General features: G+C 43.3%; 1 protein-coding gene across 1 annotated transcript in view; it reads right to left on the minus strand.

The window, feature by feature from the left end:
• The window catches only part of LOC146195976 (uncharacterized), a 118291-nt gene that overhangs the window by 85838 nt on the left and 20064 nt on the right, over nt 1-12389 (minus strand). The window contains exons 5-8 of the mRNA XM_084596890.1: nt 12095-12205; nt 11017-11129; nt 8792-8844; nt 3721-3773 (exon numbers count right to left, since the gene is read on the minus strand). Coding sequence (XP_084453016.1) covers nt 3721-3773; nt 8792-8844; nt 11017-11129; nt 12095-12205 — 330 coding nt within the window. The remainder of the gene's footprint in view (nt 1-3720; nt 3774-8791; nt 8845-11016; nt 11130-12094; nt 12206-12389) is intronic.

The following is a 12389-nucleotide window of genomic DNA, read 5'->3' on the forward strand; positions in this document are numbered from 1 at the left end:
ACGACGATGCTTTTAGTTGGTTCTGCACTGTTTTGTCTCCAAATTGAACTGAAAAGTACAGCGGCTCACAGAAAATTTCTTGTTTTATAGGAATATCAGATGCCGGGTTGTGCTCATTGAATTCAAGCGCGCCAAAATCTATTTTTCCACATCGTGGAATGTTCTGTCTGCCAAAGAAGATGATGCGGTCAAAAATGCGGTGTATGCGATCACGGTTCTCGGTGATGTTCAGCCGCCTCTGCGTCTCCAGGTGATTGGCAAGATCTATTCACTGGACGTGATAGCATTGAAGGAACGCCTTTCATGCTTACACAACACAACTATGGTGCCCCTTAAGCGCACATTAAGGAATGCGGAAAAGAAAACAGGGATAAAAATTAGGAAAATACGAAAGTCTGATGCTTGGCTACAAGGAACCAGCATCTTGTGTAGGAGCTCTGACACGGTGGCGCGAGAGCTGGTTGAAGCTTATCACATCAGAACGTTTGCGAGTGATTGTGCTAGTACGCCATCCGTTACAGTTTATAATAAGGAGATTACTTTGCTCGTGATATGTAAGAAGGCGAGATGAGTTACCTGGGCCTTTTTGCTATGAATTCTTGCCCGTGCATGTGCTATTGATATGATCGTAGTTTTACCTTTCAGTATATAATTCATCCTCGTTCTTCCTAATAAATCAGTTTGGTTTAACGCCCTGTCCTGCTCCTTTGTCTGTTATGTCATATTTGTTGCGTTTATATAAGTTTACCAGCAAGACCAAGTAGCCCCGCAACCCAACTTACTGTACGTTCACCAGTCAGGATTGTCTTCTGCTACGTCTCGGATTAAGGTTAGTCCTATGTAGCGCTAAATTTTGAACAGAACTTCTTAATCTTGTAATGAGATAGGCGCTCGTTAAGAAGAAAAATTGTTGCCATGACGGTATTTGTTTTGTACCCGCTAGGATAGCCGTTATTCACAAATTGAATCTAAGATGAGGAACCACTTAACCATCCAAGGGATTCCATTCTGACGCAGAAGAAAGTGCAGTTGTCTTAGAGGCAAACCTGAGTCTTTAGCTCGTTACAGCATGGTAGTTTCCAGGTGGTCAGTTAAGATTGTCGCCAGGTTAGTGAACTGTCAAGAAATATTTTTACTGCACTCGCCCAGAATTTGGTATTTTTTACAACGGCATGCCTCTGCTGATGTGCCGACCCTTAACAACAAGTAGAAAAAAAATTTTAGTAAGCGAAGTTTATACGTGGATTACGAATTTTAAATTAAATCCTATTAGTTACCCATCGATGATTCACACCTACGCACCATCTTTATACACATGGCGTATTGCACACGCTTATAAATGACTTCCAAAAGAGGAACACAGTCTAACTAGCATTTTCCAGTAGGTTTTCCAGAACGTATTCAAACCTAGTATAGATCACACACCAAAATCGCGCAAAGTGACACATCTGAGAACCAACAAAAAGGCTAAGGTGCTTTGTATGCCCAATTACCACAAGAAGCACCTTTTATTTGTTCATTGACTAGGTTGTGAGCTTTTTAAACTAACTGGCGACAGCCATGGTGAAGAATGCGAGACTACAAGTAGTTCGATTGCAAAAACAACCACTTACCTTGAAGGCAAATATATGATTTATTCATGCAACAAATTGTACGATATTGAATATACAGCAGCTTTGTGCAAAATCATATATACTGCAGTTGTTAAGAATCTGACACTGCTTGAGAAAATTCAGGTGTCTCCAAACCACTTTTGCGGCAATATAACATACCACGGCAGATATTTTTCTGTTCAGTTCATGATTTATTTCCACGCGCGACTAAATCCTTTGGAGAAACTTCAATGCATGGCCAAGGTTACTGATATAATAGGCCATGTGTCTTATCGGAATAAATTGAAGATTTTATCACTCTCCAGTGCAACCGAGAATTGAATTGTTTCATTGGATTGTTCATTCAAATACCTAGGTTTAGAGGTAAAATATTACTTTGGGGTATTTACGTGCTTTACAACGTCATTTCGGTGCCTATGCTGCACACTTTCATGTTCACAATTTCTTATAAATAGTGGCTCCTAAACCCATTAGGCGGCTATATTTTTGTCTCTTTACAGTTTTTTATAGTGACCAGTTGACAAATAAGAACAATCAATACAAATAGGCGAATAATATTTTTCAGAGTAATAGAACGAAGTTTCACAGTTTTTTTCCCGTCAATGTTAATGGTAAAATATCTTGTGTAGCTATAGAACAAATCTAGCTTACCACTTTCAATGCGAAGTCTGCCGCGCCCAGATTCTTTCAAGTGCTTAGTGCTCAGGGAGTATTTGGTAAGGGGCTGCATAATTGAAGACGGTGAATACACGGAGCCATAGCTGATTCTGAAAAAAAGATGCTGAATAAACGAAACCATGGACTGGAAGTAATCCGTCATGTAATGCCCCATAACAGGGGCCTTTGAGGTACAATAAAATATAAACATTTGCTGCTGTCATAATGGTAAATATCTCTTGATCCTTTTATTATGTGCATCTCTGCAAGTGTTTTGCACTAAACAAGTACTTCACAACCATTTCGTACCGAACTTTCAAGCGCTCAGTTCATTTGCGGGGAGAAACCACTATTCGATTTAACATATGGCAGCACGTGTAAAATAATGCACGCTGATATATACCGGGTGTATTTTCTCAAAAGGTCAAAACAAAAAAAAAGATGACAGACTTTAGAGGTACATTTAGCCCGGGGGATATATTGGAAGTGACAACAAATAGTAGGTAAGGGGGAGAAAGCCTTAATGAGGTCGATAATCGACAAAATACTTCCTTAATTCTTATCTTTGTGGGCATGAACTTGAAGAATGAGAATTCGCTCCCCAAACAGTCCTTAAGCGGGAAATAAAAGCGCGCAAAGGAAGACGGCACGGGCGAGTGGACACGGACAAGCGCTATCAACTGACATTTTATTGCATGATCATGCACTAAAGCTTGTAGACGCTTGTAAGGCGCTTGTCCGTGTTCCATCGCTCGTCGCTTCTACCCTTGCGTGCAATTATTTCCCGTTTAAGAATGAGCCATCAACGTTTCCAAACCTATTCTTTCCCGAAATAGCATAGTCGCGAAAAGAATTCAGGAAAATTTTACCACGCGTTATACGGCCCCAAATGTCACTCCGACAGGCAGTTTCACGCGCCCAGCTAGGATCGCACGGCCAATGCACTCTTTGAGGCAAGACTGCGGGCCCAATGAGTGCTCATATTGGGTACCCACGCCGCGGATATCAGTAATTGAAGTAGACAACGAACCACCGTGCGCCCATCTGACTATCAGGTGATGCGAACAGGATTACGAAATCTGGCTAGATCGATTAATGGCACAAGCACTGCGTAACTGCGTGAAGCCTCCTACCAGGGTGACGTTTGTGGTCCTTGTAATGCTCGCTACAGTGTTATAAGAAAAATTAATATTAGGGGGAGTTCTAATTCTGCAACTACAACATACCCTCTAAAGTAAAAATTACAAATAAACGAATCTCTGTAATTAAGGAACGAATTGAAGGAGCCTTCTTAAGCGGTGTCCGCCGTAGCCCTAAATGTAGCCTAAGTGCTAAAATTAAGTGTACAGTCAGGAACTCCCCTCTCAACATTTTGCACCTTGTGAAAAACAAAACAACAACAGCTATATGATACTGCTCGTTAGTTTCACAATCATTACAAAATTCTCACCCATTTTGTTCGCCGAAATCGGGAGATTTCACTAGGTGGTACGTGTCGCCATTCTGGAAGGCAAACAAATATTTGAAACGTATGTAGAAAGCCATAATGAGGAGTCGCGCAGTCTCTCGTGCTGTGTAATCAGGATAGTTGAGAGTTGGGCGGTACGTGGCTGAGATCGGACACTTCGCACATTGCTTGGTTCGCATGCAGTTCGAGAAATGCAAAAAAAAAAAGCACTTAGCCTACACAAATTCAACGAATACTGTGTACCTTTGCTTACGCGAAAAATGCATGAAGCTTGCGCTTTCAGGAAATATACTACATCAGACCCTGTTTATTCTACTTATGAGCGGCCAATGTCTCTTTCAGATCCTGCATTTAGTGCGGATGCAAGTTTTAAACGCCTGTCTTCCTTGGACATGTGTGACTGTAACACGTGAGTCAAGGAAACGGACTTCAAGGCATTTTGGCCACTTCCGACACTATTTTCCGACAGAATTCCACAATAGCCTATTCTTCAACTAGACAAACTCAGATTTTATTATCATTCTTATACTTGCCTGAAATGTAAGCACCAGGCAGATCAAATAAAGGAAGCAACGCTATTTCGTCGTTTATACTCATTTTCTAAAGATATAGATAGCGCTTTGGGAGCCTAGCGGGATTCAATTCTGCTAGAAGTAAGTGCCTGAGCGAAATCATAACAGTTTCTGTACGTTTCCCAGATAGTAGCTGTGAATTGCTATAAACTCCCTATAGATAGTCTGGCTGTTGGATGCCACATGGCTTGCGTGTACAAAATACAACTTTCCAGAACAAATAATTCACTTCATCTCACGGTTTCGTTACCGTACTGATCGTGTAAAACTGGCTGGTCCTGCTAGTACTAGTCCACAATACATATGATCTATCTGCCGCTTGCTTTCTCTTGAATTTAAAATGAAGCAAACGAAGCTTTCCGAGGTTCAATTTCGCACACTGTGGGAAACACGCATTGCACGATGCTGTAAATCCACATTGCAATTAAACTACATTCGGTTTTCTGTTTGTACAAGCAATATTAGCTCGGCCGTTTTGAGCATTGCTGTTCCATAGGAAATAGGAAGGCTTGACCAAACCTTTATATGGTGCTGTAAGCGAGGAAGATATATCAAGACGTCTGCATTATTAATTTTAGGAAACCGTAACAACCCTAAAGAGGCCACAAGAAAAACGTCTAGGAAGCAGTGCTTTCTTCACATTAACATCTTTAACGCAGCAATAACAGAATAAAAAATACGGTGATAAGAAGAATCGATAAACATGAAAACATTGCACCGCGCGAACGAAAAAAGCGCTTCTATTCATTTAAACCATAGGGTTATTTGTTTGTGGAGTATTGCGGGCGCTTTCGCGAAATCCCTTCATTAGACGATCGAATCAGTTTAAATACTTCGTTTGCTTGCATTTTGATTGGTGCAAAATCTTGGAAATGCGGCTTAACACTGAAAACATGATTTTCTTCGCTTCTATAGTAAAAAAGCTCCATTATTCTTTACTTACACGCTAGGGTCATCGCCTTTGCAGGAACGAACCAATTGTAATTACTTTGGTGTCGCAACTGCTAACGATTAATCATGGAATTTACACAGTGATATTATCTGTTCTGCGGCCTCGCGTAAATTATTTTTTTTTACAGAAGCTTAACAGTGCGCCACCTAAAGCGAAATTGCTTGCCTATTATTCCTTAATTACACATAAACTTGAATATGCATGCGTTGTTTGGGACCCGTTTACAACACAAGATATTACATGTCTCGAAAGGGTACAGAGAAAAGCTGTATGATTTATCTATTCGAAATTCTCTTATTGCGACTCTCACTAAAAATATTGCGTGATAATGGCATTGAACTTCTTGAACAGCGAAGGAAATACTTACGGCTCCGCTTACTTACCATGCTTTGTAATGGGAAATTAGCATTTGACTCTTCATCTTATCTGTCTCTTTCAAACCTAGGCATACTCGGCACCATCATTCGAATTCACTGACGCCTTATTTCGTACGAACAGATGTATTCAAGTTTTCGTTTTTCCCCGGACTATAGCAGATGGGAAATGATTCACTCTTGCCTGTTCCCTTTGATTTATGCATTATGTATTTGTAATATTGTTGTATTTTACTACCCTGTTTGCGCATGAGCAATGTCTTCATTATGGAATAAAAAATAAATAAATAAAAATAATATTGTCACGTGCTTCGGGGCATCAGGAAAGGAAGAAAAGGCTGGAGAGAAGAAGAAGAAATGGAAGACACAGTAATGTGTGCTGGTGTTCTTTGCGTGACTCGCAGCGCGTTAGACTACCAATAAAGACCCCCATTACTTACTGAGTACGTAACAGTTGTGGTGGAGTTTGCGGTGTAGATCAACACGGATCCCCGTTGTCTTCGACGAAGCCGCCGGCTCGCTGGTTTGCCACCCCTACCATCTAACATGGCTCAAGACGGCGACGCTGACCGAACAATACATGCGGTGAGCAACTGGCAGCACTACCGCGAGTCGCGCACATTTGGTGGAAAATCTGACGAGGACGTCGACGAGTGGCTACCCAACTACGAACGGGTGAGCCGGGACAATCGTCGGGACGCGACCGTGAAACTAGCGAACGTAGTGTTCTTCTTGGAAGACACTGCCCTAGTTTGGTTTGATAATCTTGAAGACTCGCTTACCAGCTGGGATTGTTTCACAGAAAAGATAAAAGACTGCTTTGGCGACGGATCCGCGAAGAAGAAACGCGCAGAACAAACGTTGATGCAGCGGGCCCAGGTACCTGGCGAGACATGCACCGCATATATCGAGGATATTGTGAAATTGTGCAAGGTGGTAAACCCTCGGATGTCCTAGGAAGATAAAGTGGGGCATTGGCTTGAAGGTATCGCTGTAGATGTCTATAATTTTCTTATCAGCAAAGACAATTTGAACTCTACAGCTGATTTCATCAGGCACTACCGCACTTTCGAAACCTTGAAGTTGCGCCGCATTACTCCTATATTTGGGCGACTGGAAAACGTCACATCTGTTGCGAGCGTTGATGTCAGTGCTCCGGAGTCTATGGCCGATCTGATACGCCGGATTGTGTGGGAAGAATTGTTGCGTGACAAAGACTCTGCTTGCCGGACGAATACCAGTATGACGGTTGCGCGCTGCAAGCAGAACCCGCGACCCCATCAACTTCCTGGACACCGGCTTTAAATGCATCACGCTTTGGCGAGGGAAGACAGCATAACGATTTTAGCACTTTTCAGCCACGGATGGGCCGAACAACCACCTACACATGCCAGGTGGTTCGTCAGCAACGCCGTCCCGATTACTACCGCCAACCAGAACCAGTTTCCGCCCGCATTTACTCGGACCGGTGGCGCCAGCAACCCGTGTGTTATAGCTGTGGAATGACCGGACACATCTCCCAGTATTGCCGTCGGCGGGGTCTGCTACCACAAGATCATCGACCGCTGCCCAACGTTTCTAATCATTTCGACACTGAATCTTATCCGACAATGAATCTTATCCGACACCGACTCTGGATACATACCGCCTGGCACAGATGCGAAACGGATCGCCTGCTTCGAACCGCAGCTTGACGCCGCCAACCCAAAGAAAGCGACAATCACCGTCTCCTCGGCGCCGTTCTTCCCCTTCGGGAAACTAGAAGACGCGGCCGATGGGGGTGAGGTCGCCGGAAAATCAATGTTCCCAATACCTCTGCCTGTGTTTATGTTAAAGAACAAACTCGAAGTATCCATTGACGGCATCCCCACCATGGCACTAATTGACACTGGCGCAACAGTCTCTGTTATGAGTTTAGCATTGAAGAATCGATTAGGACATAAAGTGATGTTTAGCGTGAATCAAGCTGTGGTATTCCGTGGTGTTGGCGGTGAATCATTGGTGCCTTTGGGTATGTGCTATGCGAAAATTGTGATTGAGGGCCAAGCGTTTCGAACCGGTGGATAGTGGTATGTGTTGACTATTTCACTCGATATTCAGAAACAGCCGCAATACCCTCAGCCACTGCTTACGAAGTATCCCTATTTCTTCTGTGATTTCTTGTCCTGCGCCATGGCCCTCCTCGAGTTCTGATCAGTGACCGTGGGCGCCAATTTACTGCTGTAGTTATCGAAGAACTCCTTCGTCTATGCACCTGCGATTACCGTCATACAACGCCGTATCACCCGCAATCGAATGGACTTGTTGAACGGACCAACCGCACTCTGACCACTATGTCGGCGATGTATGTGGACTCTGATCACAAGAACTGGGATGAAATCCTCCCTTTTATTACATTCGCATATAACACTGCACAGCATTTGACGACTGGCTACAGTCCGTTTTACCTCTTGTATGCTCGAGTTCCCCGCAGTTGTCTTGATACCATCCTTCCTTTCTCCCTCCACAACGAGCCTTTAATCGCCACTACTTTATGTCGAGCCGAAGAAGCTCGCCGCATTGCCCGCCTCCGCATCCTAGACTCACAGGAACGTTCGAAGGAGCGTTATGACAACCGACGCCCACATGTCTCTTATGTGCCCGGTGATTTAGTGTTGCTGTGGACGCCGCTGCGCAAGCGTGGTTTAGCCCAGAAGCTGCTGTTTCGTTATAGCGGCAATTTTGTCGTTTTGGAGCTCCTGAGTGACTTGAACTAAGTAATTTTGCGCCGCACCGAAAGTGGCCGATGTTCACGCCGGACCCAGGTGGTGCATGCGGCTCGGCTAAAAAGTTTCCATCCCCAACACCTTCCTTAAACTGCTTGTCCTGGGGCTTCGTTTGCGAGGGGGGAAGTGTCACGTGCTTCCGGGTGTCAGGAAAGGAAGAAGAGGCTGGAGAGAAGAAGAAACGGAAGACACTGTGGTGTGTGCTGGTGTTCCTTGCGTGACTCGCAGCGCTTTAGACTACCAATAAATACGCCCGTTACGTACTGAGTACGTAACAATATTTTACTGTGTTTTGGCACTAAGAATCACAGTTTCAAAATAAATTATAGTGTCTGAAGTGATACATAAACTACGCAGCTATGTGCATCTGTACACGTTAATATACTTCACCTCTAAATGTCCAAAATGTTGCTCCTGCGCTTGCCGATTATCAGAGGGAGGGCCTGAAATATAAATATCAGTAATTATCACTACACAGAGCACATATAAATACGGTGCGCACGTACACGTCCACCATCATTACTTTTTCTGTATTGAGCGATATTTACTCCCAGGATATAATGTTTTGACAAGGGTATATTTTCTCAGTTTCCACTTCATGTTTATTTCGTTGTGGCTAAGTGCTATCCGAAAGTGCTTCATTAAGAGCGTAAGGTTGACTGAGTAGGCAAATTGTGCCTTATATATCTATTTTGGTCCGCACGTATAAGTTACTAATATAAATCCCTCGGTGGTTCTTTGAAAGAGTATTCTTAAATACGTAAAAAATTACTGGTTACTGTCATGTAATCTAGTCTATGGCGTCATTCTGCTATGCCAATGTTACCACACCTATTTTGCCACGAACTGCAAACAGCGTTCCAGGAATTCGGCAAACGTCTGCACACAAAGTCTGTGACAGGCAAGTGACTGACGCATTGAGGGGTTACTATTTGCCGAGTATTTACAGCTTTGGAGAGGAAAACATATACGGCAGTTGTTTGAGACAGGATCTGAGACTCACTGACAACAGTATCTCCAGCAGGAAGGAATATTGGCGCTGGAACCAATTAAAGGAAAAGGCAAACATTTAAGGTGGCAACGTCCAGCTCCATGTGCTTGAGGAGGCTGTATACTTTTTTTCCCGTCTTCGGCTCTCCTTGCGGACCTTCGTTAATTTCCATGTCATTTGATACACTCCTAATAACCATTCCCTTAATTTGCACTTCTGTTTAAGACACGGGCTCAATAGAAAAGTGTCGTAAGGTGCAAAGTTACGGAAAAAATCATCCGATATCGTGAAAACTGTGAAAAATTATCCGTTTGCTGCAATATAATGCCACGATTTAATGCAGACATAAAAAAGCGTGGGCGTGTCCTAAAGGTAGCGATTCTGTAGGGATTGAAAAGTTCCTGTAGGTTTAGATTCCTTTTTCATCCTCGCATCTCAATGATCCTGTCTCAGTTGAGGCCTTCTGTCTATGTGGCCAAGTAATGTGGTGTCGTGACGTGAAAATCTCACAACCTTTCAATGCCAGACTATGCCACCAGTCAACAATCACCTGGCATAGACAAGACCGTGATTTTTCGCTGATAACGCCAATTCTGGTTACTCCGAAGCACAGGGCTTCAATTCTGTCCTGTAAGAAATTGCAAGCAAAGAGGGAGGAAGTTGAGATCATAAACTAATGGGTGTAAAGGAATGACGGACGTAACCTGACAAGAAAACGACATAGGTATAAAGAGTAGCTAGAAACTCTAAAAAAATTATTGGAATCCATAGGATGCAGTCAAAAATAGCGTTCTCAATAAAAAAATTCCACATTATCTATAGTATTGATGCGATAGAAAAGCGACAGAATTATTCTTACACTCAGCACTAATATCCACCATGTTTCTATTCCAGTAATGATTTCGTTATCGTTTACGCACGAATCTATTCAAGTTCTATTACAATTTTGCTTCTGTTCTTAACGCATTACAATTTGTAATCGCTTCGCTTATAAAATTTTTGCAGCCGTTCTTATTTTTACCGCTTTCTCATTTTCCTTACCAGTGGACAAAGAGCGTTCTGCTACCGTTTATGAATGGAACGGCAGAAATAAAAATAACAGCACTGCGCTTAAGTCTACTTAAATACCGAAATAACGAAAATCAATTTACAGCACAGTTTTCACTAACTGCATCGTCACTTTCGTCACTAGTACCTTCATCACTAAAGCTACTATCATGATTATTATATTCGAATAAATGCCCAGACATTGTCGCCACTACAATCACCCCTACGCTATGAGAATTACAACGTGTTTCTCATGAGCCCGGCGTAGAGTAGTGATCTGCGCGATTCCTGGTGGAGACACATTTTTTTCTTTAAGCGTGTGAGTTTGTGCGGACATTTCTGCCGACGCACAGCGGAAACATGTGGCCTGCACTTCCTTCCCCACCCACCCATCAGGCCAGAAATGCTATCGCCTCGAAATGTCTCCGAACACGGTCCCCTGTTGTAACTACCACGGCTGCCAAAGAGAGCCTTCGCACAGACATCATCGCTTCTGCAAAGTATTCGCCATCACGGAAATCTCAATACTATCACGTTAGACATCCGACCCATGCACCTACGCATTAAAAAACATTACCTCGTGTCCTGACTTTGTAGCCCCACAGATATGTTTCTTTCGTCTGGCCGCCGACTGAAATCTCCCCGGCCATCATTCCAGCTTGGTCGTACGCGTCCATGTCACAAACCAGCCTGTCGGAAAAAGCAATAAACGGGAAGGCTGAATGCAGTGAGTATGGCTGGCGAACCAGAATGGAGAAACTTGGAACTATTTTGCGCCACTTGAAACTTAGCTGATGGATGTCATAGCTTCTGTGCTACATAAATGTGCTGCCACTTACTGGGATGTATGCCAATCTGATAAAGCAAGTTTTTCAAAAGAATTGAAGGCACCACGCTTCCTCTAAGAGAGCTTAACAGGCCAGGTGACATACTTGTGTTTAAAATCATAAGGTGGCTTACTTTCAGAAAGAAACAACATTTGCTTTTTAGCATTCCCATTGCTAACATTTGCAATATACAGTGATTGTTTTTCATTTCGCTTTTCCCTGCAGCCTTTAGAGGCACGCTTGTGAAGTCCAGTGAAGAGCCTAACAGCGTATCTTCTTTGTAGCTTATAGGTACTAAAATACCTAACATATATTCATTTAGATAGTTATACTACAGTGTGTGATATTATGAGCTTACTGTGCTCACAACAGTCATGCAAAGACAGAAAAACAAGGCTAAGATTTATTGGACGGAAAAACGTATTAACAACTTCTCGTGAATCGCGAGACTCATTCCCTTGTTTTCGCGTAGTTTAGAAGTTTGTTTGCTCCTCTTTAAAGGCGAAGCCAGCTCCATTTAGAACGGCAACGCCTGGCACTGGTTTTCGCGAGACCAATGTACTTGGCGCATGTACGAGAACTGGATAGTAAACGGCCATTCCATAAACAGGTCTTTGCGCCGTTAAAAGGTGAATCAGCAGTGCTATAAAACTACTTGGCCGAGTGATGCGCATTTGTGCAATGTCATAACTTTCGATGATGTTGACGCTACTTTGAACTGAGCACTCGCTCAGCAGACTAACGGGAGCAGCTACTGCCGTCGAATGATATTTTTCAGCTTTGAGCGCACCGGCGAAGTGGTTTAGGCTGTTCTGTGAGTTTTCTTACCTGCTGATACCCCGAAGCATCTTCAGCAGTGGTAGCTTGGCTACGTCTGCAGCGAGCTGTGAGGGACACAGTTCCGTTGGCATCTCCAGGGTGTGCGACACCGAGGACCAACTGCGTAAAAGGAATATTGAGTAAAAAATCTAAAGTTTGGCAAAGATAAATTAGCTCTAAAGCAATATGCCGGTGCCGAAGAAATCTGCGCTAGTATTTCTATAAGGCATGTTTCCCACTCTTTTGACAAAGTATGACACTGGCCCAGCGAAAGCGATAAAATGCCTAAGACTGCGAAAGAACA

The sequence above is a fragment of the Amblyomma maculatum genome, chromosome 3 (assembly GCF_055883805.1).
Source record: "Amblyomma maculatum isolate TAMU_Amacu chromosome 3, ASM5588380v1, whole genome shotgun sequence".
Classification (NCBI taxonomy): Eukaryota; Metazoa; Arthropoda; class Arachnida; order Ixodida; family Ixodidae; genus Amblyomma; species Amblyomma maculatum.